This window comes from Rattus rattus, chromosome 4, assembly GCF_011064425.1.
Source record: "Rattus rattus isolate New Zealand chromosome 4, Rrattus_CSIRO_v1, whole genome shotgun sequence".
Taxonomy (NCBI): Eukaryota; Metazoa; Chordata; class Mammalia; order Rodentia; family Muridae; genus Rattus; species Rattus rattus.
The window spans coordinates 165004767-165031343 of NC_046157.1; the positions used below are offsets into that span (position 1 = coordinate 165004767).

The 26577-nt window shown below is 49.4% G+C and overlaps 1 protein-coding gene across 2 annotated transcripts in view; it reads right to left on the minus strand.

Annotated features, from left to right (window-relative positions):
* Positions 1 to 26577, minus strand: part of Kif1a (kinesin family member 1A) — an 84568-nt gene that overhangs the window by 48569 nt on the left and 9422 nt on the right. The window contains exons 2-13 of one of the 2 annotated variants that reach the window (XM_032901665.1): positions 17504 to 17667; positions 11874 to 11950; positions 10864 to 11043; positions 10170 to 10235; positions 9307 to 9485; positions 8034 to 8145; positions 6906 to 6983; positions 6082 to 6147; positions 5437 to 5454; positions 2554 to 2629; positions 1111 to 1189; positions 226 to 368 (exon numbers count right to left, since the gene is read on the minus strand). In XM_032901665.1, the coding sequence (XP_032757556.1) occupies positions 226 to 368; positions 1111 to 1189; positions 2554 to 2629; positions 5437 to 5454; positions 6082 to 6147; positions 6906 to 6983; positions 8034 to 8145; positions 9307 to 9485; positions 10170 to 10235; positions 10864 to 11043; positions 11874 to 11950; positions 17504 to 17609 (1180 nt within the window). In that variant the 5' untranslated portion in view covers positions 17610 to 17667. Of the gene's footprint in view, positions 1 to 225; positions 369 to 1110; positions 1190 to 2553; positions 2630 to 5436; positions 5455 to 6081; positions 6148 to 6905; positions 6984 to 8033; positions 8146 to 9306; positions 9506 to 10169; positions 10236 to 10863; positions 11044 to 11873; positions 11951 to 17503; positions 17668 to 26577 lie in introns of those variants that run through there. The other variant, XM_032901664.1, reaches the window with a different exon arrangement.

Below are 26577 nucleotides of genomic sequence, written 5' to 3' on the forward strand. Positions count from 1 at the left end.
AACCTAGCCCTGTCCTCGCCCACCCAGGCCTCCCACCCCGAGGCATTCTGCCCAGAGCCGGAGGAGGGATGCGGCTCAGGGCAACTTCGACACTTCCTGACAACTGTGGCTATAACCAGCAGGGCACGAGTAGGAGGCGGCCCCAGGAGAGAGGGCATGAGGCCCCAAAGATCCCTAAGTCTGAGGCCCCTGCCCTACTCGGGGCAGGCTGGCACGGACACTCACTGTCAGTGATATCGCCAAGACCTTGGGCGTACAGCAGGTCTCTCAGCCTGGTCACCTCATCCTTCAGTTCTCGAATCAGCTTGTTGTTAGGGTCCTCATTGATAATGGCGTTGCAGCGGATCTGTTTGGCCCGGTCTGCATATCTGGGCAGCAAAAGAGACGGAGGGATTAAGGGACAGGTCTGCATAGCAGGCCCAGGGGTATTCAGAGCTCTGATGAGCAGCTGGAGAGAACATCTTTGACCTAGGCTAGCAGAATGAGAACTCACCCCACTACCCTAGGGGATAGCCTCTGGAACCACGGACCAGGGAAGACCTACAGGTGGGATAGCCCAGCCTGCCTTGTCTACCTCGGCTCAAGAAAATTAAGGTACAGGAACCGAAGGCCCAGAGTACTGTCCTACCCCATCCCGAGACCCTGGGACCCGAATCTGATAGTCAAGGGTGGAGAGACCAAATCTAGAAGAGGGATGCAAAATGCATATGTTAGAATGGCCACACGTGTGTGTCACAGAAGCACATGTGAATGTGCCGTGACACAGGCTCCACTTCCTACAGAAAGTGCATACTCCAGAGAGGCCAAACGTCCCCAACTCAATCAATCAAGCTGCCTTCTGCATCCAGGGTGCCCAGCCCTTAGTCGGGGATCTTGGGAGAGCTATTCAGACCTCATTTGCTAATGGAGTCTTCACTCCCACAGCCAGAAGTATGGCTTTTCCAGACTGGAAAGACAGCCCACAAGATTGAACCTGGCGCTCTGGGACAGTTACTGCTGGCCTCCGTGTCCTTGGCGAATGCTGCCTGAAAGAACACCCTTTTGCTGGTGCTTTTAGTCTGAAGCATGGAAGGACCTGTTCTTACCCCCAGGACGCCCCGCAGAACGTACCTCAGTGTGCTGAGGGTCTCATCATAGTTGATGTCCGCAGGGCTCAGGGCTGCCACCATGGCTGTCCTTGAGTTGCCGCCTGTGGGGAGAGAACAACCAGTTCGTACACAAGGTCCTCTTAAGGCAGCTACAGGTAGAGAGGATGAAGCCCATGGAGGAAACTGAATTTCTCACTAGCCAGCTCCCAACCATTTCCTCTACAGCAAAGATAAGCCAGGGAGAGCTTTTTGTTTGTTTTTGGTATTTACTCCAAGATTTTTGACCAATATCTTCCCACCTATTTTTATCATTTCTACTTAGGATACTGGACTTGATATTTAACATCAGATTCCTAGCTTAGGATATATAATAACCAGAGAAGAAACAGTGGCTCTCAGACTGCTCCTGGTTTGGGTGTTGGATCGGGAATCCGGTTGGGGACAGTTGGCTCAGCAGTCCTGACACAGTTCGGTCTACAGGACTACCACGTGTCCATGCTCTAAGCATGCCTATGCTCTTCCCTGCTTGACCCCAGAGAACTGTGTCCTTTGGACCACATCCCTGAGGTGAGGCTCTCCAGTGAGTCTCCTGCAAAGACGGTGAGGGAGAAGGGCTTGGGCACAGACCCCGAGAATGGCTCTATCAGGGGTTCTCCCTGAGACCTTCCTCCAGGGCCAAAGCTGGCTGTGAGCCTGGGAGGGGCCTCCTGCTTAGGTCTCATCTCACGTGAAGGAGTAGACGACTGTGACAACCCTCCTGTCCTCTAACTAGGGACCATCCCACCTGCCCCTACATGCTCCCATATAGTCAGGGCTTCCATAACATGGGATGCTGGCCTGAGCTGGACCTCAGTGTAGACAGCTGTGACATACCGGAGAGTCCCACTTAAAATTTAGTTTAACTCAGAGTGTTGGTTTCTCCAGCCAGAATGTATGCATGGAGGACCTGAAGGTTATTGTGGTAAGGATGGGCCCCATGCTATACATTCAACAGTCTTCATCTCTCCATGATCTCTCCCAACTCAGAACTCAGGCAGCAAGAAGACTAATGTCAGCTCCTGAAGCCCTTGCAGGTGAGCAGGGCTCTCAGAATCAGGGGCTACGCTACACCCCTGTTAAACAAAACTAAAGGTCCAGAGAAGGGTGAGGATGTGTTCGGGTGTCATAAACAAGTTCACTCAGGTAGGTGGACACCAGGACCTGTGTTCTATGGCTCCCTAAGGCCATCCTAGGCCCCGAGACTTGCTTTGGTTCACCCACCTTTGCCCCTGGCTTTCCAGAAGGGCTGTACTGTGAACAGGCTATACTACGAACCAGCTGGCCCTTGTGGGGTTACTTAGGACTTGCCCAGGAAGGGCAAGAGGCCTTGTTGTGACTGAGCAATGTTTCTGTCCCCACAAGGAGATGGGCATAGCCTAGAGTGGAAGTCAGAACCTGGTTGACCAGAGAATTGGTTCATGCTCACCCAGGTTCTCCCGGAGAAGCCATGTCAATACGGAGTCTCGGTATGGGATGAAATCTGTCTTCTTCTTTTTCTTGTTCTGTGGGGACACACAAGTCCAACCCTGAGTCTACTGACACGGAAAGGTGTCAAGTACCACGTTCTTAGTGCCTCCCCACACTTCACCCGAATCCTGGGGTGCCACCGCCAGGCAACTCCTGTCTGGGCTGGACTCAAGGCTGTTCTAGCAATCTTTCCGGCTTCTCCTCCTGCCACCCCTCCTGCTATGTCTAGGCCACTCGACTGGACTCAAGCCCAGGAATCCTGACATCGCCAACCATTGTGTCTTCCCCTGCTCTGCCAGGACAACAACCCCTTCGAGCAGGGTGAAAAAGCTTTGCCACTAATGACGTCCTCCCAGTGTCCACCCAGTCTTCTCCCGTCACTCAGAACTCCCCCCTGTCCTTCAGAGGTCAACTCTGAGCCCCTCCTGTAGTAACTTGCTCTCCCTGTGCCTCCTCCCATCTTGGACATCTTGCACACTCCTGACCCCGCCTTCTTACAGACACTCTGTGAGTGAGTTAATCATTTTGTAAATTATGGATACAAGGTTACTGTCCACTTTCTCATAGTTTATGGTGCGTTTGTCTAAGAATTGTTTGTTGAGCACCTGATGTGGCCAGCAGACACAGCCCCTGGCCTCTGGAGCCTCCACTCTAAGGGAAGCACACCGATGCCATCTCGGGGGCTGTTACATTTCCTGGGGTGCAGACACAGCTCATCGCTGTTCTTTAGGATGACCCCTAGGACGAGCGCCACTACCTCACACGGGTAGAAAATGTGAACGTTCTTAAGCCACGCTGCCAACGTGGGTTTCAGAACTGCTGCACTGACGTCTCTGTGAGCAACAGGTAGGAGGGGCACCTTCTGTTTTGCCTTTGGAAACTCAATACGAGAAAAAAAAATTCGGTTTGGTTTTTAAATTTCTAGTTCCTGAGGTTGAACTCTCCGTCATATGTCGTACTTCTTGTTTCCACAGAGTGCACACTTCACTCCTTAGCCACTTCAGCCAAGGAGCCCAGCAGTTCCCCATGGCTCGAGTTTCTCATTCTGTCCCCTGGCCACCCTGTCCAGTCATCTCTGCCTCCTTCCAGAACCACTGTCTCTGCCACCTCAAGCCGGGATCGCTGCCACACCTGTTTTCTACTCTGCCGACTGTCGTGACAGGTCACCTCCCCTCAATCTCCATTCATGCCGGAGCGCGGTCTCACTTAGCGCTACCTCCTATTAAATCACAATCTGCCAAAATGTGGACCAAAGACCTCACACCCGTCCTCAGACCACTGTCATGTCTCGCCATCTACAGCTGCTCCTCTGTAGTTCTGTTCCTCAACCAGAAACTTAAGAACTCACTCCGTTCCTAGAAGTCTCCATCACGGTCCCTCACATAGCTAGTCACTGTTTCCATGAGGTCCTCCACTGTCTCCCTGCTGCTCACTCAGTCCCTCGTGGCTAAACACACCATTCCTCAAGTAGCTCCTGACAGCACAGGTCACCAGAGTACTGCACCACTCCACCCAGGTTCCCCACACAGTTCTCACAGTCTACCAGCCATGCCCGGTTTCTCACACAACCTTTCCCCTAAAAAGCTTCTGTCCCTCAGAAAGTTCCCTCACAGAATCCCTGACTGGGCTCTCCATTTTCCAGTCTTTACAATGTTCTTAAGTTACACACACACACACACACACACACACACACACACACACACACACACTTATGGTGGTCAGAAAACAACTCATGGGAGTTGGCCCCCTCTCAGCACATAGGTTCCAGGGATCAAAGTCCAGTAGTCATGCTTGGTGGTGAGCACCTCCATGCTCTGAGCCCTTTCCCCAGCCCCCTTCCTTCTTAAAGTTATTGTTGGGGATTTTGTCACAGCAATGAGAAAGGAATCAACACACAGACATGTTTCTTTTCCATTTCTTTAAAACCCTTACTCTATTTCAAAAACCGCTCATAGACTTCTCAGTCTCACAAAATCCACACTCCTGACAACTCCTCACACAACTGCCATGTAGCTCCCCACAATTTCCCAATTTCATCTCGTCTGCTCATAATAATAATAATACTTCACACCCCCCATAGACAGTTTCTCAAAATCCACATGATTCATCAGTCCCTGCCAGAGTCCATCGCCAAGTGCCTCGGGGCATTCCCCCGAGGTTCCTCACAGTTCCTCAAACAAATCTCCAGACAGTTCCTCACCACTTTCTGTATCTCTCCACCCAGACAAAGTCTCATTTGCTCTCACTTCCTCACGCTTCCTTGTAGTCTGCCCTGTAGTAGTTTGCAGTCGCCCACACAGTTCCTCGTGTTTCCCCGACATAGCTCCTTGTGTTTCCCTAACACAGCTCCTACCTTCTCACGAGCTTGCTCACAGGATTCGACACAGCTCACCTCTCCCATTGTCCCTCATTGTCTCCCACAGTTCTGTACACACACCAACCCTTCCAACTCCATGCCAAACCCGCTTGCCCCGCTGGCTCCTTCCGCCCAAGGCCACGTTTCTCTATAAAGCTTTCTATCCATCCGGATTAAAGAATTTCACTTTGGGATCACCACCGAAGGCCATTTTCCCCTGTGTCACGAATCCACCCTAATTTGTAATTACATTTTCAGGTTTCTATTTGTTGTGCCTCTCTGACTGGGGAGACTTATTTGTGTTGTTCATCCCAAGACCTGGCTGCTAGCCCAGGTCCCAGCTCTGAAGTGCACACGTTCACGGTTTCTTCATTAAGTGAATGAATGGGGTGTGGACTTTACTGTTGAGACTAGCATAGTGGGGAGCGGGGTCAAGGGCACCCCACTTCCAACCCCTCTCCCTTGAAACTAAATACATCAGCTTACCTTATTGGGTCCAGAGTCCTGAAAAAGAAAGGAAAGAACAAGGCTAAGAGCCTGGAGCAAGGCTAGGGTGCAAGGGGTAGAGTGGGCAGAGAGGACAGGCTGGCTCCAGAGGCACTAATTGTAGGCAGAAGCCTGAGCTCACGTCAGGCATCTGTCATTCACTGCCCAGACACCCTAAGCTGGTCATGACAGGCAAATCAAAGAGTGTGACCCCTCGGGCTGTTGTCTCCCAGCAATCTTTGTGTCCTCTTACGAATTCCAGAATAGGATAAAGTCTCTGGAATCCTTCCCTGTGTGTTACACCAAGCTGACACAGTCGGGCACGTCAAACCCAGCTCTCACCTCCAAAGACTGTGGGCTCCCTCTAGAGGGCAGCCTGTACCAGACCAACAGCAGTCAGAGCTAACCACTGCGCTACCCATGCACAAGGCTACCCAGCCGTCCTAACAAGGATTGCTGTCTCATTATTTGGCTTTGTGGCACTTGTGCCATCCCCATCTGGGCTTTCCCTTGAACCCCTGCTACCTCTCTAAAGAGCCTCAAACGTGTGTGAAAGATGCCCAGCTTCTCCCTGGGGGCAGGCGAAGGTTACATCTCTCTAGTCCATCCCACCGGTTTAGCTCCAGAAGCCTGGGGCCAACTCACCATTTCAGCCAGAGCAGAGATGACCTTTCCCAGGGTGGTCAAAGACTTGTTGATGTTGGCTCCCTCCTGTGTGTAGAGAAAGGTGGTCAGGACGGTAGGTGGCACCTGGAGCCTCTTGATCTAGCGTGATCTCCTGGGGACTGATCTGTGTGGCTCGGGGCTGAGGCTCCTGGCCCTGAAGCTCATCTCCGAGGTCACTAGGCCCAGAGGATTCTGGGACAAGCAGCTGGTCAGAGGTCCAGGGTTCCTGCTCAGCTTTTACCAGCATCCTAGTTAACCTCCCACACATCCCTACACAGCACATCACAGAGGCCCTTCCCAACCAACAGAGTGTGACACGAGTCAAAGGCGGGGGGTACTCAAAAAAAGCAAAAAAAACAAAACAAAACAAAACAAACAAGCAAACAAACAAACAAAGTGCTCCTTCCTGACATGCAAGACTGTTCCCAGAGAGGCTCTGCCCTCAGGACCCAGGCAAGCCAGCTCAGCCCACTGCCACCCTACAGCCTGTTCCCTCTGGGATGGGAAGCAGAACGTACTGTGTGAAGGACACTACAAGCTTACTCTCTGGCTGGCGTCTGCCCTCATTTATGAGATCTGGAGTGTGAAGATCTATGCTGTCTACTGAACACCAAAGATTCCGGCCCATGTACCCACCCCACCATCCCTGTTTAGACTTGCCTTTGGTGGCAGGCAGCCCAACCTTGCTCTGACCCCAAACAGACCTCCTGTCCAGCCCTCCCTGGAGCAGCGCATGCTTAGACACTGGACCTCTGGGACACTGGGACTCACCGCTCTTTCTGGCCGTGATAGCCTGGCCTTACCTTGAGTCGTGTGCCCTTGGCTCCCGTGGAGTCGGCTCGTTCACTGCCCGCCAGGTCCACCAGGCTGATTTTGCTCACCTGGAATGACAAGTGCATTGAATACAATCTCCTGCTGCAAGCCCCTGAGGTGAGGCTGCGGCAGGGCCATCTTGCCCCTCTGGGGACAGTCTCATGAGCTTCTTGAGGGGCTATGGCCACCACACCCTTCCGTGGCATCCTCCCATCTTTCCTTCTTCACCTCTGCTCACAGCTTTTTTGATGCTCTATCCCAGTTAGGCACCTCCCCAGAAGCTGAACATACCGCCCGTGGCCCTGCCTCCTTGGGCCAGGTGCTCCATACGGCAACAAAGGAGGTGGGACTCAATTGGGTATTGCCATCCATTTTCAAAGATGCCTCTGGTCATCTGTGCTTGAGTTTAAACCCAGACCCACAAAAGGCCTTAGCTAGTCAGTCACACAATCCCAGGAAGGCACAGCCTCTCCTCACCAGATATTGGACACAAAGAGACCATCTCAGAGAAACCTGGCAGTGAAACCTTGTCCTCTCAAGGAGCCCCTGATTTCTCTGCCTTCCTGAGGCTCTTACTATTTCATGGGGACAGAGTTGGGAGCATCACACCAGGTGCAGGTGTCCCTAACACTGTCAGGGACTGAAGTGGACCCTCCTTGGCTCCTCTACAGAGCTCTTTCCCCAGGATGGAGAGAATGTTTGCACAGGGGCGCCTTCAGGCAAAGGGACATAGAGACCGATGAGAGGCTCAGAATGGCCCTAATATCCATCCAGAAGCCCACGGATCGAATAATTAAGATAAAGACCCCAGAAAACAGCACCCAGACAATGTTCTGATCCACTGAGCATGCGAAAGTGTTGCTCGCAGGAGGGGCTGGAGTGTGGAATGCCAGAGCTGTGCTCCTTCAGCGTAGGCACTCTATGCTGAAGAAGACGCTGTCCGCCACATGTCCTGTTTCCAGTGTGGTCCCCATCTCTCCAGGGAGACTGAGAGACTCTGCCCTGCTAGCCTATATCAGGGGGAGCTCATGAACACCACTGTCACCTTCCACTCTTAGCCCAACTATGGTTACCACGCTAGGTGGAACCCACTCCCCCAGACCACGCCACATGCTCACTTTCTCTGTGGTGATGTTGGTCTCCGCATCATGGCGCTTCTGGGTGAAGATGATGTTGAAGACGGCGTGAGAACGGCTGCTGGTCTCATTCATGTTTGTGGCCGCCACAGTCCTGGGAGCAGGAAGCTGCTTGAGGTTATCTGTCCCTTACCCAGAGGTCAGGCATGCGCGTCACCAGAGGTACAGTGTGCTCACCTAGGTCACTGGGACTCAATCCTCAACCTGCTTGTGACCACACTGCCTGGCAGAACTCAAGCCTGGTTTCTACCTTTTAGTCAATTATAGAGGTGCTCGACCCTCAGATGCTGTCATTTATGTTGGGGGTACAGTGTCTCAGATGCTTCCTGCTACTGGGAATCAATATCACCCAACTGGACAGAAGTCCTCACAGGTGCTGGTGTGGCAACGCCTTTCGGAAGGGAAAGTATCCATCAACCATCTGTGTTCCTCCAGCCACTCTGGGGAGCCCAAAGAGTGTCCCATGTCCTCAGTAGCCAAAGACCACAGAAGGGAACAAGGGCCAACCATGTGGCTCTTTATGGTAAAGAGCCAAGGCTGCCCGACACAGGTGGGGGTTGGTCCCAACACTGCCCCAGCCTTCCAAGAACCTCATAGAATCTCCCAAGATGGAGTTCACAGCAACAGCTTGGAACTCACCTCTGGTATGCAAAGGCCTTACATGCACTGAGGGACTTTATTATGAACAACCCTGAGGAGCTGTTAGAGGTAATTCAGGACACACACTTGCACACCTGTGCTCAAGCGTGCACACACACAGATACACACACACACACACACACACACACACATACACACACACACACACAGATACACACTACCTCAGGAGCTGAAGGCAGTCACCTGAGCAACCCGGGACAACTAATGTGCATCGGTAGGATCATCATGGTGACCAGTGTCCCAGGCTAAAGGGGGTGGGTAGATTGCTTATGGCCACCATGATGACCCTCACAGTTTCTAGACCTAGGCCTGACCTTGAGCACAAAGACCACCTCAGGGATATTGGTGTTGCCAGAGCCCTGTGGTTAGAGGTGACAGAGCCACACAGCCCATTGCTCAGCCCAGGAGCAGCCCTCATGCAGGAGGGAGCCAAGGCCTCTCTCAGGCTGACACAAGTCCTCAGTGATGAGACACATAAGGTCTTTTATCTTCTTGGGAGCCACCACACTGATTTATCATGAGGTGAAGCCAGTAGTGCTCCAAGGACCAGGCCAGAGGTAAGAGTGTGGTCAAGGAGGACAAGTCATCCTCATACCTGGCCTTGTTCCCTGAGTCCATGAGGTCCTGGATGTCATTGTAGGAGGTCACAGCCAGCTTGGAGAGGTCCTCCACATAAGGCCCCAGCAGAGGGTGCTCCCTCACACGCAGGTTGCCTTTGTTCTTGGGGTTCAGGAGGTCGCGGACTCGCTCACAGTAAATCTCCATGTAGCTGACCTGCAGAGCAACACCATCAAGACCCCGAGTGAGGCTGAGCTGTGCCGTCAGTCAGGACCCCCAAAGGGAGGCTGGGCTGCACTGTCAGAGCCCTGTGGCAGGGTCTGTGGCAAAGTAGAGGGTTGATTTCTGAGTAGGGCACACAGGGGATCCAGCCTGTGGCCTCTGTGTGAGTGTGGCGTCAGCCTACCTCTAGCTGTTCAGTCTTCCTTCCATGTAACTGACCTACAGGATCAAGCTACACCCTTGGGGACCCCAAGGCAGGACAGTGTGATGGGCAGGGCACACAAAGGACACTCAGCCAGGGTCAACCTTCTTCCATTTGCCCAGTCCTCTCCCACTCAGAGCCATCTTGAGACATATATGCTAGTCAGCCACATAGCATAAGCCCCTGTGGTTACCCTGAGGCTACCTCAGCCACAGTATAGCCTAGGCTTTGTGGCTCTGTGGTGTCTGTCCCTGTACTGGATGCAATAAGAGGCTATGCCATTAACACCTTCCAGGGGTCAACTTCCCATCACCCCTAAGCTCTGAGTCACCAAGTCCCATGTGGGCATGTGGACAGTCATCCTGGGGATAAGTGACAGGAATAGATGCTCGTTTCAGGTCAGAAGAGCATTGCCAACCACACCTAGAACTCCCCAGATCTACACTAGGAAACAGGTAGCAAGCAAGGTGTCCTACCTCCACGGAGTAGGACATGTTGTCGTTGGTCGTGTCATTGATTCGAGAGAAGAGGTCTTCACAGAGCTTCAAAGATGGAGGAAAACACGTTAGCTGATGAGGGCTGGTGACCCGGAGCCCTGTCCCTCATGGTGCTGTGGGTCCCTTGTACCCAGGCAGGGTGCTACGTGGCAAGACTCCCTTGGTCCCTCCAAACTGCACATTCCAACGTAAAGGCCTGAACCCAAGCAACCAGTCTTCTTACTCTAGTGTTTCCTGGTTAATATCTACCCTTTCCTAGATTATGTTTGCAACCCTGTCCTCATCTGCATAGAGGGCGGGGTCACCGTCCCTTGGCTGCCCCGGCGTTCTTCCTTCTCTGACCAGGACAAGTGCTGGCCCAGACTCTGAGATCTTCTATCCGGGAGGAGACAAGGGCTGGGAAAGATCAGACTTTTAGTGGCTTCTAAGAAGCCATCTGTATCTTAAGAATGTGGTCACACCTTAGGCCACCAGCCATCTGCCCCTGTCCTCACAGCCCCCACAGAGAACATCTGTCCAGCCAGTGCCTTATCTTGTGCGTATGCCCCCAATGGGTACCTTCAAAGGCTGACCACCTTCTGCAGCCCATGCCAGGCCATTCTAACTCCCTCCTAGCCCACTCCTTCCTCCTCTCAGGCCACCTCCCACTATCCTTTCTAGGCCCCAACCATGCCTGTGGGATGATGCCTTGCTGGTCCTTCTCTTGTTTGCCCATCATGGTGTAGGACTTGCCAGCCCCTGTCTGTCCATAGGCAAAGATGCACACGTTGTAGCCCTCAAAGGCATGCTGTAGCATCTCTTCCCCAATGTCCCTGTAGACCTGCTTCTGAGAGGCATAGTTGATGTCCTCGGGCTGCAGAGAGAAGAGATGTAGCTTAGGAGAGTGTGGGCTCTGAAACTGTGCCTAAGTCCTCAGAGACCAAGTTGGGACAAGGCTGGAGGTGAAAAGCTGTGCTTCAGTACATAGTAATCCTGACTGGGGGTAGCTTCCTGAGGGGTCCTCTGAGTCACAAATGAGAGACAGGGGGTGGCTGGGTAGTGGAGGGGGGCAGGACAAAGAGATCACAGCAGAGTAAACAGTATGTGTGAAAATCCAGAGGTAAGAGCTCAACCCAGCCAGTTCATGTGACAGTGGTGGATTTGACAATAACTAAATGGGATGGCCTATGGCATCAGGACAGGGGATTCCCCAGGCAGCACAGTCAAGCCAAAGGGTATAACTGTGAGGAAGGACTGGACGGGGAGCAGTGCTGGGGAATTCTGGGACCACATTCAGAGAGACAAAGGCCAGGGAGATTGACGGAATGGACTGCATGTTTCCAGAAGGATCCAGGAAGAGGTGGAACATGGACAGGGCTTGATGTGGATTGGATGTGGGGGCTGGGGAGGGAGGTGCCCAGAGTCCACATCTCTCAGCTTTTGGGGATGCTGGAGCTTACAGACAGGGCTCAGCTTTGGGATGTCTGAGTTTGGAAAGGGGAGAAGACACAGCTGTGATGCTGGGGGTGTGAGCAAAAGGATCTGGTCTTAATAGGTTGATGGCCAACTCAGAGTGACCCTCTAGGTGGATAGGGTAGAGTCTTCATCCCTTTTATAGGGGAACATGGAGCTTAGGGAGGTCTTGAGACCTGCGCAGGGCTAGCTTTCACGACGCCAGCCTGCCTCTCCCCAGACGCAGCTCACCGAGGTATGTGACCAGTAGGAGTAATCGAAGCTGAAGCTCTTGGGTGTCTCCTTGGGCTGTTTGGGGTTGACAATGGCTGCAAGGGACACAGATAATAATGCTGGTTAATTCTATGCAATGAAATCCCAACCATCCAAGACTGCACCCTGATCGTCAGAGGGCCCCAGGCAAGTCAGGCCCACAAACTAGATGGGACCAGATATCCATTTGCAGGCACACAGGAGTCTTTGCCCCTCTTTTTGGAATAGACTCACAGATGCCAAAGGGCACCACCAGGCCACATCTGTTTTCTGGTGACAGTCATGTACAGGCTCCAGCCTCCCTAGTTTAGGGTTCTACAGCCTACTGGTCTACCTGCCCTGCCTGGCACACTTGTACCTCCAAAGTAGTTAAAGTCTAAGGCACCCTGTGCCATTCCAAGTCCTATCTCTTATAGGCAATCTTTTTTTTTAAAGATTTATTTATTTATTATATATAAGTACACTGTAGCTGTCTTCAGATACACCAGAAGAGGGCATCGGATCTCTTTACAGATGGTTGTGAGCCACCATGTGGTTGCTGGGAATTGAACTCAGGACCTCTGGAAGAGCAGTCAGTGTTCTTAATCGCTGAGCCATCTCTCCAGCCCCTCTTATAGGCAATCTTATGCCTACACAGTTCATCTGTACATTTATGGGGGGCATGTGCACTATCCTACAGATGGGGTGCTCATTGCCAAGCATATCACAATCCTTTCCTCTCCTGCTGTAAGACAGTATCTTCTAGCCTTGTTGTTACAACCCAGGGCCTGCCCCTGACTTGTTCCTCTTGAGGTATCATTGTGTCTGCGTCCTCCTCCCTCCTCACAGAGTCCACAGCCCAATTCTAGAGACCTCGATGGCTAGAGCAGCATCTTAGTCCCACAGCACTTGTGGGTCCTCCGTGGCCATGGGAAGGGACTTGGTTCCCACTCCCTGAGGTTGTGTTCCCCAGATTGTCACAAACATAATGCCTGTGTTGATGCAGACTTGAGGACACCAGGACAGAGGTACACCCTGCTCTGGGGTCTCACATCCATAAAGGACATAGCCCAATCAGAGTCACCATCATGTATGGAAAGCAAAACTCTCCACCCCCACCCCTAGGACTTGTCAACTTGGGACCAATTTTTCTTAGTGAGAATCACAATATAACCCTTAGAATACCCTGGTACACCCCACCAGCCTGCATCCAAGATGACTTCCTGACGTATGGGGAGGGACAAGATGACTTTCCTGAGTGATGACGGAAGTGTTCTCCCAAACCTGTACTGACTTCAAAGCGAACCCCCTGGTGTGTCAAGGTGACTTTTCTAGGAGATGGGAGTCGTTGCAAAAGGAGTTTATTCAAGGGACGTCATCAGAGTGGACCCTGCTCTAGTATGACTCACAGCCTTACAAAAGGGGATAATTTGGAGACACACACATGCAGGAAGGACACTGCATCCTATAATGAAGGTGGAAATCCAGTTGAGACCTCTAAAACACCAAAGCCATCGGTACTCTGGGAGCTCAGAGGGGACCTGGGGGAAAGATCCTCCCTCCCAGCCTCAGGAGGTCTCATCCCAGACTTACACTTGGACTTCAGCCTGCGGAGTGGCTGCGTTGTACATTCCTGAAGTTAAACTGCCCTTCCACAATTTGTCATGGCAGCTCTGGGAAGCTGAACACCCCTCTGGTCATGCAATCCTCTGCCACTGTAACAAGCTCAATGGCTGCCAAGGCTCTCGGCAAGCATCTGGTCCAAACATCACTGGAAGCCATCTCTCCTCAGAACTAGACCCTAGACTAGAGTTCTTCCAAGCCTAGGGCCTTTGGAAGGCCAGTGAGAGAGCACAGTGACTGGCCATTTATACCATGACTGCCTTGAGAAGACAGGAGAGTTAGTTGACCTAGTTTCATGTCTTTCTGTGACACAGGAAGAGTGGCTTCAACATAGCCAGAACCCAAGCACAGATGAGACCGGTGGCATGGAAGCAATCTTAGTGCCTTCCTCAGTACAGCCTGAGCTGGACCTCTGAGACCCTGAGGAGGAAGCTAGGACACCATTGTCCCACCCTCTATCTGGTCAATTCGCTTACCCCGTGGACTGTGGGTCAGGGCCTCTATGTAATCCCAAATTCCCTGCCCTGGCCCCATCCTCACTCTTGAACAGGCCTGAGTTCTGACTTATATGCTCCAACTTCCCCATTCTTCCTGACTCTGATGGGGTCTTGGTATTGGGGTCATCACCATACCCCATATGGACCCTAAGCTCCCTGAACTGAGGCCCTCCTAGGACATAGGAGGGGTGCAAGCTCAGTGGAGATGGGGCAGCAGGCAATTAATTTGGAGGAAAGGTCTTTGCTTCAAGCTAGAAAGGAAGCGTCCACTGTGGGGCCCACCTGGCACAGAACTCTGGACTTAGACCCTATTTGCTCCTGCTCCCCACAACCTGTCTCCCAGATCCTGCAGTCTGTATTAATAGAAATACCTTCAGTCACTACAAATGCTCTTGAGAAGGAAGATTTTCCCCACAGTTCACTCAGCCCAGAGGGCCTGGATAACCAGGCTGACCAACCACAGCCCCCAGCCCAACCTTCAGAGGCCTGTTTTGTGCCAACAACCCCTCCCCCAACAGTCCATTTCTCACAGAAGCAGAGCGCATTAGGCCAGAAAGCAGCAGGCTCTCCTGGGGAACCAGGAGGGGGTCGAAACAGGGCCACGCAGGCCCAGAAGCCAGTACCCTAGACCAGCTCATTAACGGCTCCATCCATCCCTTCAACCCCTTACCAGGGCTGGGCCCCTGGGATCCAGGTTCTTTCAAGAGAAACTGCACAATGCAAGGCCTGTGGGGCCTGCACAGGGATGGCCACCCAGTGGGGAGGACAAAAGTGGGGGGTGGGGGCAGTGTGCAGAGTGGCAGAGGGAAAGAAATTAATTGGGCACTTTTCTCAGAATCAGAATGTTCCCCTGCAACCAGGAGCACAGCAGAGAGGGAAGTGTGTGCCGAGCAGATCCAGTTGCCCCCTGAGCCCAGAGGTTTCTCTGTGTGGCTAGAGGGTTCAGAAGTGACCTGGATTAGGACTCTGAGGATTACCCAACATCAAGTACTCCTTTGCATAGGTCAGGAAACTGAGGCCTAAAGAGATGACCCATCAAGGTCAGTCCCAAGAGCACAGTGGAGTCTCTCCCTCCCTGGCTTTTTTACCCTTAGCTCTCCTGGAATTCAGTTCAGGGTACATCCTGAGATGATTCGTTAAAGAAGCCCAGGGACCTGTCATCAGCCTGCCCTGAGGCCCTGCACAGGGACACAGCTGACCCAGAGCCCACACCGTCTCCATGTCCTCTGAGTATAAAGTATAACTTAAGGAGAGCAAAGCCCAAGGCGTAGCCTGCCCCATTGTATAGTGAGGATACGGAGCATAGATAAACCCCACGAACTCTACTGACTGGCCCAGGCTGGCTGTGTCAGCGGCAGACAGATGTACCGATGATGTGACTGCTCGCTCTCGAACGTTCAGACAAAGAGCGTTATTTACCCAGATGACAATTACAGAATAGCTAAAGGTTCCTGGGCATTCATATCGATCCCAAAGTCCTCCTCCTCCTTCAATGGGCCCGGTGGCCACCCAAGGAAGCAGACAGGGACGCATGTGAGGCCCATAACTCCAGCAGCCACCTGCGAGCTAGGAAATGATAGAGCAGGTGTTTGCACAGGTGCTAAACACCACATGAGTTCTGTCATCATCTGACACCCTGAGAAGGGACCACGTAGGTAGCTGTTGGTGCCAACCATTGGGTACAGTCTGGTACCAGCAGAAGCTTGTGGAAGACAGTGGACAGAACCCACATGAGACCCAGGCTCACATGACTACCAAGCCCAGACAACCCTGAACAGAGGTGATGACAAGTTCTTATCCTAAAACTTAAGCTTTTTTTTTTTTAGATATCAGAGATAGCTTGTTTTATTAGTATTATTTTCCACTGATCCAGTAACTAAAACACCTCGAAAGGGTAGATGATGCCAGTTATTTGCCCTGGTACCTTTGGGCCCAGGAAGTTCATCATGGTGTGCAGACAAAGGGCTTCCAAGGTTGTTTGTGCTTTTTTCCATAAATTGATATATATAGATATCGATATCGATATAGATATCCTCAGCCAAATATTCAGATTCTCCTAATTTTAATTGCTTTTGTTTGCCATGGTCCTATAGTTCTCAAGCAAGTTACAGTAGCATTTAAGGTCTTCCAATAGAAGGAATGGTAAAAGGAAACAAAATGCATTGAGCAAGGGAAGCACAATCAATAGCCAATGGCCTGCTCGCTTTTTAAGGTAGACTGTCATCAGCAAAGTCTACTCAAACACTGGGCCACTGGCAGAGGACCCAAGAGAGCGCAGCCAACCTAGGGAGTCAGAAGCAAGGCTAACAGCTCCCCTAGTGGAGGAGTGGAGGGACTGCCTCGACAGATGGCCCTGCTGAGTCTGGGTGTGGTTGTCAGATCTGGAAAACCCAGAGAGCTTCCCACTGTGATGGGCCCACCTCTCGGCCTGTCAATCACATCTCATTAGGAAATCTTCCCCATAAAACAACGATCAGACAAACGCTTCGGAGACTGTCCTACCCTCAAATAAAATCCTGATGCTTATGGGACCTTTGGGGGCAGGTCTACGTCCCCAGCATTATGTAAGGGCTACCCTCTGGTTTACTGCTTCATTCTTCCCAAGATTAGACCTCCCACTTGTCAGAGTCTGACATGACCAAATGAGAAACATAGCAAGGAACAAAGTGGGCACCTGGAACCCAATAGCTATGACCGTACTCAAAGTTAAATAGTGTTGACTTCTACCCCACCCCCTAATCCATATTTCTAAAACATCAAGGTGTGGTCTTTCTTTGGAAACTGCCATCACTATGGTACCCAAACTGGGCTTAAGCTAGTCTCAGGTGATACTGCCGCCTCAGCCTCCCAAGTAGCCAAGACTGTAGGCTTGAAAGGAAGATGGTAAAGACCATGATTAAAGTGGAGGCAGACTGAACTAAGTTATGCCTTAGGTCCCTGAGGACACAAAGGCATCCAGGTACGGTGGCACATGCCTGAGTCTCGGGCCAACCTGGAATTACAATATTTAAAATTGAGGTGATAGTTCAAGGACAGCCTGGGCTACATAAAATTGAGGTGATAGTTCAAGGACAGCCTGGGCTACAGTGTGAATATTTATCCAGTTTAAGATATAGTCTGAGACTGCATCTCTAATCGTGAACACAGGGACACAGAGAGCAGGGAGGCCACTCGTGACAATGTGGGCAGAAGTGAGAGCAATGTGGCCACAAGCCCAGCCAGACGACAACCTCCAGACACTTGGGAGAGCATGGTGCCTTGAATGGAGGGGAAGCACCCTGCCCACACCTTGATCTTGAATGTCTGGCTTCCAGAACCCAAGAACAAATTTCTGTTTCCACAGTCCCTCCTCTGTGGTCATGTTATGGTGAGCCCTGGGACGCCCATACACCACGTGGATGAAGGCTCAGGACTTTCAGATCTAGGCTAGGTTGGCTCTTGGGTCTGACTAGTAGGCATGGTCCCGTGTGACCAGCAGTTGATGGTGTAGCCATCATGGCCAGTACTTACTGGTGGTGCTTCCAGACATCTGAATGATGCACTTGGAGTCGCGGCTCATTTCCCGGGAGTTGAAGGGGCGGACGCGCACCGCCACCTTCACAGAGGCCCCGGCCATTTCTGTGGAGTTGGGGGTCAGTCAGCAGCTGCAGTCGCCCCAGAGAGGGCAGAGTCACCTGTTGCAGAGAAAGGGAAACACAGATTAGGAGCAGTATTCAAAGAGGCCAGACCAGGGTGCTGGCTGTACCCTTCTCCACTCCCTTCAACCTCCTCCAGTGACGGTGTGGTGACCAACCAACAGGACACGGAACTGGAAGCAGGCGGCTACAAGTGATTTTAACAGCACAGAGCTAAGCCAAGCATAAGGGGCCCAACAGCGCCAGGACAAGAAGGTGACCCTCCAGTGAAGAACACTGTCTTCCCTCTCCTAGCAGCTGTCACTTGAAAATGGCTTCTTGGTTATGAATGGGACTCTGTGCCCTCTTCGCTTTCTTGGTGCTGGCTTTTTTTTTTGTTTTTGTTTTTGTTTTTTTTTTTTTTTTATTTTTTGGTTTTTGGGTTTTTTTTTTTTTTTTTTTTTTTTTTGGTCTTGGTTAAACTTGAGCGGATTTTGAACGTGAGTAACACTGGGTATATCAACCACACTACAGGGCAAGCTGCACACTTAGGAATAGTTGACAACACAAAACAGACTATGTTATTGGTTTTTGTTATTTTTTTTCCCTTTGGGAGTGGGGCGTTGAGAGTGTGTGTGTGTGTGTGTGTGTGTGTGTTTGTTTTAATTTAATTGTATCTTTTTACTTACTCACTTTACATCCCCCTTCCCCCTCCCCTTCTCCTCTGAGCGAGTGCCCCCCCCAGGCATGCTCTCCACCCTGTGTTTGTTTTTAAGAGAAAGAGTATCAAGTTGGTATAAATAGGGAGAGAGCTCGGAGGAGCTGGGGAAGGAGAAAGAATATGACCCAAATACGTTGCATAGAAAATTTTAAACTGAATTAAAAGGAGAAGGGAGTGGGGATCTTTAACCTGCAGGGTTCCTCAGGCAAGGGTTAGAAATGGACGGGTCTCAGTCTGGACCTGCTCCTGTCTTTCTCTAGCTATATGATTCACCCTGGGCTGGAGGTGAGTCTGATGTAGAAATGGTTGAAGCCAATGACCCTGTACGTCACCTGGAACTGGGGCTTGAACTGGGGCTCGATGGACCGCCCCCCTCCCAGTAAGCAGCTCCTTCAGGGGCTGCAGGAGAGGGACAGATCTCCCTACCGCTGAGTGGACAAATCCACATAGAATGAAAATTGGTGGGAGCCGGACTTCAGCTCACTCCTTCATGCCAGCCCTGCAGCCCCGGGCACAGGGCCAGCCACTCTTTGATGCCACCTTCTGCAAGTCTATGCATGGGCACCCAAGAAGGGCAGACGGACCGTGTTTCCCTGTGTTGGCTAGGGAGGAAGGTGGGCACAGGCAAGCCTGTGAAGTCCCTAGGCCTCCTGTACGCCACAGCACAGCTCGTGCTGTTCAAGGAGGCCTCCTGTGATCGAATAACCCCAGGCCCACAAATAGGAAATCATTAGAGAGGAAGAAAATGTTTATGAGAACAGATGACGTAATAATGCCTTTCATTCTCCTCAAATTTAGTTGCACAGATGCTCAATTCCTGTGACCCAGATATTCCAACAGGATTTTCAGTGAAATCTGGCAAGATAAGACTTTTGGAAAACCCGAGGACAAAGAACGGGCCACACCCCGCCCCCAGCCGTCACATACGCTATGAAGCTGTGCTCATTTCAAGACGGGCCATGGCGTCTGCTCTAGTTTTATTTCTGTGGCTGTGATGAAACAGACTAAAAGCAGCGCTGGAGAGGAAAGGATCTATTGTCTGATACTTTCAGGTCATGATCCATCCCTGAGTGAAGTCGGGGCGGGAGCCAGAAGCAGAAACCATGGAAGAATGCCGTTTGTTGCTCACTTACAGGTCCATACCCAGCTAGCTTTCTTATAAAGCCCATGACTGCCTGCCTAGGGCTGGTGCCGCTCACGGTGGACTGGTCCCTCCTGCATCAAGTAATAATCAAGAGACAGTTCCCCCCCCCCCAGACATTCCCACAGGCATCCTGTGGCATGGAGAGATTTAGGCAATTCCCCAATCCTGGTTTTCCTCTCAGATGACTCCAGGTTCTCAATCTGTGGGTCGGGACCCCATTGGGAGTCTAATGACCTTTTCGCAGGAGTCACTAAAGGCCATTAGAAAACACAGGTATTTACATTACAATTCATTAACAGTAGCAAAATGTTCGTTAGGAAGTAGCAACAGAAATAATTTTATGGTTGGGGTCACCACAACATGAAGAACTGTATTAAAGGGTGGCAGCAATCAGGAAGGTTGAGAGCCACTGGTCTAGGCTGTGCCAACCTGACAATCAAAGCTGACACCCAAATGGGTGTGTGTGTGTGTGTAGAAAGAGCAGGTCCATAGGCTGATATTCTCTCTCTCTCTCTCTCTCTCTCTCTCTCTCTCTCTCTCTCTCTCTCTCTGTCTCTCTCTGTGTCTGTCTGTCTCTCTCTCTCTCTCTGTCTCTCTCTCTCTCTCTCCCTCCCCCTCTCTCCCTCTCCCTCTCCCCCTCCCCTCCTCTCTCTCTGGAAATAGTCACTTTTTACAAGATCAGTACCTTTACTGACCTTCATGGGCACTGCACACATGTGGTACACAGACATACATGCCGGCAAAGCACTCGTCACACACATGCAATGAAAACCAAATTAAGGTTGGTATGGACAACTGGCCGTGCCTCATTTAACCATAAGCTGGAACTTTCTTTTGGAAGCATAAACACGCACGGCTGTTCCACTGGAACAAAATGCTGCTTCAGGAAGCTGGCATTCCTGTCCCGGGGCAGGTGGGCATGCGGTGCAGATGAAATGCTCAAATCTGCAGCAAGTTACTGAGGCAATGTGGGGAACAGGCCCAAGATTCTAGGGCAGGGGCTACAGGGGCCTCAGGGACAGAAAACACTGAACAGAGCTGGCTCCCAGCCCATTTGCATTCTGGACGCAGGGGTGAGAGGCTGAGAGACTGGAGTCTTCCAGGCGGAGAGCTGTTGCTGAGTGACAGAGAAACCTGCGGGGCTGTGCTTGAGAAACAAACAGGAAGCCAAGATCTCAGAGGACATGGAATGCTGAGGTGGACACACAGACAGCTCTGCCCGGAAGATATCTGACAAGTTCCAAACCCACGGTATAGAATTTAAGAGCTCAACCCAAGAGCATCGGAGAGTCAAAGACTTCCACAGTGTTAGGCAAGTGCTACAGACTACAGGGGCCATGGAGCCAGTCTGGGAGGCCCAGGGATGATCAGCACAGCCCAGCAAACTAGGCCCCATCGATGAGACCTGCGACCACCTGGCCTCAACTGACCGGACACTGAAGCTTCTAGAAGAGGTGAGCCATCTGCAGTGGGGCACAGCAATGTCAGGGCGTGAATGGCATCTCCATCAGGAATGTAAGCTCTTATATCAAAAGTCACAAGGCTTGTGGCTGGTGAGATGGCACAGCAGTTTAAAAAGCTTGCTGCCCTCACAGAGGACCTGGATTCAGTTCCCAACACCCACATGGCATCTCGAAGTCATCTGTAATTCCAGTTCCAAAGGATCCAATGCCTTCTGGTATCCTCCAAGGGCTCCGGGCATGTCTATGATACACACATATACAGATATGCAGGCGAAATACTTATACGCATAAAATGTAAAAACAATCAATATTTTTTAAAAGAGTCTGGGAAATGTCACTCAAACAAAAAGTTGCAGGGCATAAAGGGACATGAAGAGGAAAACCAAAATTTCAAACGGGGAAAAAAAATGCATACTCTACCACTTTACAGGCCTAGAAATTATTCACATAGACTTAAAGATAATCATGACCATGTGTTTAAAACACACAGGAAAGGAGACAGGATGTCGGTAGAGGGAAGAATTTCACCGGAAGATTAGATTTCTGTTTGAAGTTGAAAAACTATTTATCTATGTACATGAGAGTTTTGCCTGGTGCCATGAGGCCAGAAGAGGGCATCAGATCCCCTCAACCTGGAGTTGGTTATGAGTCACCACGTGGGCGCTGTGAAGGAAACCTGGATCCTTTGCAAGAGCAACAACTGCTCCAACTTCAAATCCGTGTCCCCAGACCCAGTTTGGAAACTATAAAGAATCCCAAGGAAATTCTCAAACTGAAAAAAAAAATCCAATGAGTGAAACAAAGAGGTGAAGACACTAGACAGAACCGTCAATGAACAAGACAAGCAAAAACATGGAAGTCGGTGGAAAGTGTGTGATGGAAATCCAAAAACTAAAGAGGTCAGAGGTCAGGTACAGTGAGAGGCTTAGTCTGAATGTCCCTCTCAGATTCATGCACTGAGACCCTAAACTCCAAGTGTTGGAACGTCTGGAAAGTCGTTGAGTCAACCAGTGCCCTCCTTTGACCTCTGCAAGCACGAGGCATTCATGCGTGCAAGCAGGCAAAATGTTCAAACACATAAAATAAATAAATCTAAAAAAGAATATCTAAAAATATGGTAAATATGGCACCTTAGCCTGGTTCAGGGTTTAGATGAAGCCCCCAGCTTGTCCCCATTGAATGTAATGTTCCTCGCAAGCTTATTGCTAAAGGGCTTTATCGTGTAATGTTCAGTATGTATCTGATTTGTTTGTTCATAAAGAATGTTGAATTTTATCATCTGCCATGCTTTATCTATTGAGACGACATTTTGTCCTTCATTTTGTTGATGGTGACTGGCTTTGGGGACAGATATTGAACTATCTTTGCATCTCTGCAAAGAATGTCCTATTATCTTGGAGTTACAGATGTGGCGCTGGGAACTGAACCTTTGCATTGAGCAACCAGGGCTCTCGACCACCAAGGAGTCTCTCCATCTCCATCATTTTACAGTGTAATATTGGGGAAGATTTCTACCATGGTTTGGCCTCCTGGGTATTTTGCTGACGATTTCGACTTCTATGTTCATCAAGGATCTTTCCTTTCTTTCTTTCTTTTTTTTAAAGGATTTATTTTTTTTTCTTGATGATGGCGTTCTTCTTTTTGATGTGTACTGATTTGGTTGTTCAGTCTCTCTGTGTTCCCTCCTATCTGTCATCCTCACAGAAAGCCCAGCTCTCATCTTTAGGTCTAGTTCACTTGCTTTTCCAATGGAATTTCAGGATAGAGAGCATGAATGAGTGAACGCTAAAACCAAGACATTGAAATAAGCAAAGCACGAAGGGTAAATGCTTTAACTGTCTCTTCACACAGTGCTTGAAACAGCGAGAACTGACAGGGTAATCCCATTATTTTGCTAAAGAAAGATGACATTTTAAAAAAAACCTACACAGGTGAAATAATTGACACAGGAAGTAAAAACTGGTGACTTTTCTAAATAAACTTGGTGCGTTGTTTGATTCTTCTGTATGCATATTAAACTTAAAAAGAATTAGTTTTAGGGGTTGGGGATTTAGCTCAGCGGTAGAGCGCTTGCCTAGCTTTGAGCACAAGGCCCTGGGTTCGGTCCCCAGCTCAAAAAAAAAAAAAAAAAAAAAAAAAAAGAATTAGTTTTAGTCTGGGGAGACAAAGGTAGGTGGGTCTCTATGAATTCAAGGGCAGCCTGATCTACATAATGAACTCCAGGATGGTCAGGGCTACACAGAGAAACCCTGCCTGGAAAAACAAAACTGGGCGTCAACACACACACACACACACACACACACACACACACACACACACACACACACATCTGTAATCCCAGCACTTAGAAAGCTGATGTAGGAGGTTTGGAGCCTGAGCCACATTTCCCAAGCACACAAGAACAAAAGACTCATTTTTGGTTGTCAAATATGTGTGTGTGTGTGTGTGTGTGTGTGTGTGTGTGTGTGTGTGTGTGTGTGTGTCGATAAGAGTAAGTTTTCTCACTAAAATGGACATTTCTCAATAGAGAGAACAGTAGAGGTGACAGCCACCTCTGGCCCACATTACGGAGCATCTAGAAATCCAGGACAAATAACACATCAGAAACAAGTGAGAAAATTACTCAGGGAAGAGAACTGAATGAAAAGTGCATAAACAGCACTCCTGAAATAAGGGTGCCTTGTCAGCAGGAAGGCCAGCGCCCTTGTGGATGCCAAGCACCAGAGAACTGGAACCACTCATGACATTACCACAGGATAGCCAAGCCTTCAAAGCTCCAGTCTCAGGGACTGCAAGGCTGGAGAGATCAGCACACTATTAAAGGGACACACACAGCAGATTGTATCAATGACATTGAGACACAAGGACACGAAGAATGGAAAAGCACGAGTGTCTAAGCTGGTCCTCCATGAGTCGCAGTTTCAAATTGAGGTCCATGGCATCTGAGCTGATCTCAGCATCAAGTCTGAAGCCCCTGTGAGAACAGTCGCAGGTCTTCCTGCAACGTACCACCACCCATGCTCCTCGTCTCCCATCTCCCCAGCGCAGATGGTTAGACATCTAAATCCTGGATTACTGAGCAATTAATTTTACTAGAGTCAAGGGAGAGGGGCAGGCAGTAGAAGCAGGCAGGATCCCTGAATGACCCTAGATTTTTAAATGCCCAGACACAGTTGCCATAATGTTTACTGAAGAAAGCAGTAGTTTTAAACAATAGGGTAAAATGTGAACTTTTAGAAATTTAAAACTTAGCAGGCCACAAAGTAACTCCCAATAACTTAGACTGTATCAAATGGATCACTTCCCTTGAAAACAAACTAAACGTTAAGAACAAAATCCCTAACCCACATATTAAGAAATTTCAAAAATAAACTTTTAAATAATGTATCCACCAAAGAAGTCATGGTGAAGCTACAGAAACTTTTAGTAAACGATGACAAAAACACTATCAGCCACCGTAATGAGGCTTCTACTTCCAACCAGGATGGAGTCTCAGGGACCAGACTAAGCTCTCAGAGTTTGGGTGAGTGAAGAAGTTGGATAATTCTGGAAAGGAAGAGACTGCTCACAACTCCATATTTGCCTGTGATACCCCTGAACCTTGCAGGGACAATTCATGGTCCCGTGACCCAGAGACAAAAGGGTAGAGCAGTTGAAGGCTAAACAGTCCCCAAAGCTTGCACCAATTAGGGAGGCATGCGTGATGCAGTCAGCCAAGATACAGAGCCCTCTCCACCCCAGGCATTCTGTGGAGACCCCCAAAAAATCCTGTGGTCTTGGGGTGACTCCACCTCCCTGCAGGAAGTCTACTCTAGATATCTACTCTAGAAAAGTGTAATGGGCTCTGATAGACAAAGCTCTCCCTCTAGAGAGCTGCAACTTGCCAGAGCAGCATCCAACATGCTCTACAGGGAAAGCGTCTAACTCAGAACCACGTAGGAAAAAACACACACACCTAGAGCCAATACATATTAGATGTGCCAAGAAGCAGGAAAAGCTGTAGCTAGGAAAAAGCCAGTCAGCAGAGACTCAAATTTTTCTATGTTATTAGATAAAAGTGAATCAGTTACTTAAAAAATTTACCCACAAGCCCAGCACCATGGTGTGTGTGTCAGCATTTCCAGCAAGGAAATAAAACAGAAAGGCAGAAAGACCGACGGGCCCCAGGAAATTGATACCAGTCTGGGCAACAGAGCAAACCTCTACCTCAAGAAAAGAACTAAATTAAATACTATAAATAATAATAAGTATATAAATATTACATATATAAATATTATATTAATATTTATATAAATATTATATAAAATAAATATATTTCCCCCAAAACAAACTAGTAAAACTTTTTAAGTGTGTTATACCATACATTTTAAAAATAATAATTCAAAAATTTTTCAAAAGATTTACTTATTTAATGTGCTCTATCTGCATGTACACCTGCAGGCCAGAAGAGAGCATCGGATCCCATTACAGATGGTTGTGAGTCACCATGTGGCTACTGGGAATTGAACTCAGGACCTCTGGAAGCGTAGCCACTGCTCTTAACCACCAAGCCATCTCTCCAGCCCCAATAATTCAAATTTTATATAGACTGCAAGAAAGAGGGCAAAAAGGGATGTATACAGAGAGAAAGAATATATTTCCAACTTATTCTCTGAGAATAACATAACTTTAGTGACAAATTAAGCAAGGAAAATTAGAAAAATAGATATCATAGGTCAATCTCATGGATGAGCATAGATTCAGTCCCAGTGAGTTAGCACTGGAGTGGTAAGATAGTGGGTTGAGGCACTAAGCCAGCCATCTGAGTTCAATGACAGGCACCCATATGGTGAAAGGAGAGAACTAACAAAAATTGGCCATGGCTCTCAAGTGCACAAACACATACAACAGATAAGTAAACTAATTAAAAATGTAATTAGCAAGAAAGCCTGGACCTCCTGAAATATTGACATAAATTCTAACAATGGCACCTATCCACACCCAAAAAACTTGGTGGAATGTATGATACCATCTCCAGGTATTTAAAAAAATAAATGAATAAGTCAGTAGTCTTCTACACCCGTGTATGATAACTCTCAGCAACATTTGAATAAAATTAATTTTTAAATCCCAGAAGCCATCCACTGAAACCCACCCAAACATTACACTTGTCGGTGACTTGAAATAATGTTCCTCTATAAAAAAACTTAGGACCAGTCCGTCCATTTTTGCTTAACTGTTACAAAGGTTCCAGCCACACAGCAAGACAGGAAAAACAATAAACAAAGCCCAGAGAGAGAGAGAGAGAGAGAGAGAGAGAGAGAGAGAGAGAGAGAGAGAGAGAGAGGAGAAGAGCCTACTTGCTCATTTGCATAGACACCAAGATTACCCACAAAGCATGAGTAAGTGCAAAGCTTCAGCAGCATTGTTGGAAATCTATGTGTCAATACACGCCAGGCCAGAGAGTTAGAAACAGTTTACAACACCATTTAAAGTAGAAACCAAGCTACAAAGTACCTAAAGATCGCCACTAAAGACCCCATGAAATTTTCATGAAGAAAAATTTAAAACTTGGCCAAAAACATGACAGAAGATCTAAATGAAGAGCTATGACCTTTTCCTTTCTGATTTTGTGCACCTGTAGTGAGTGTGTGTGTGTGTGT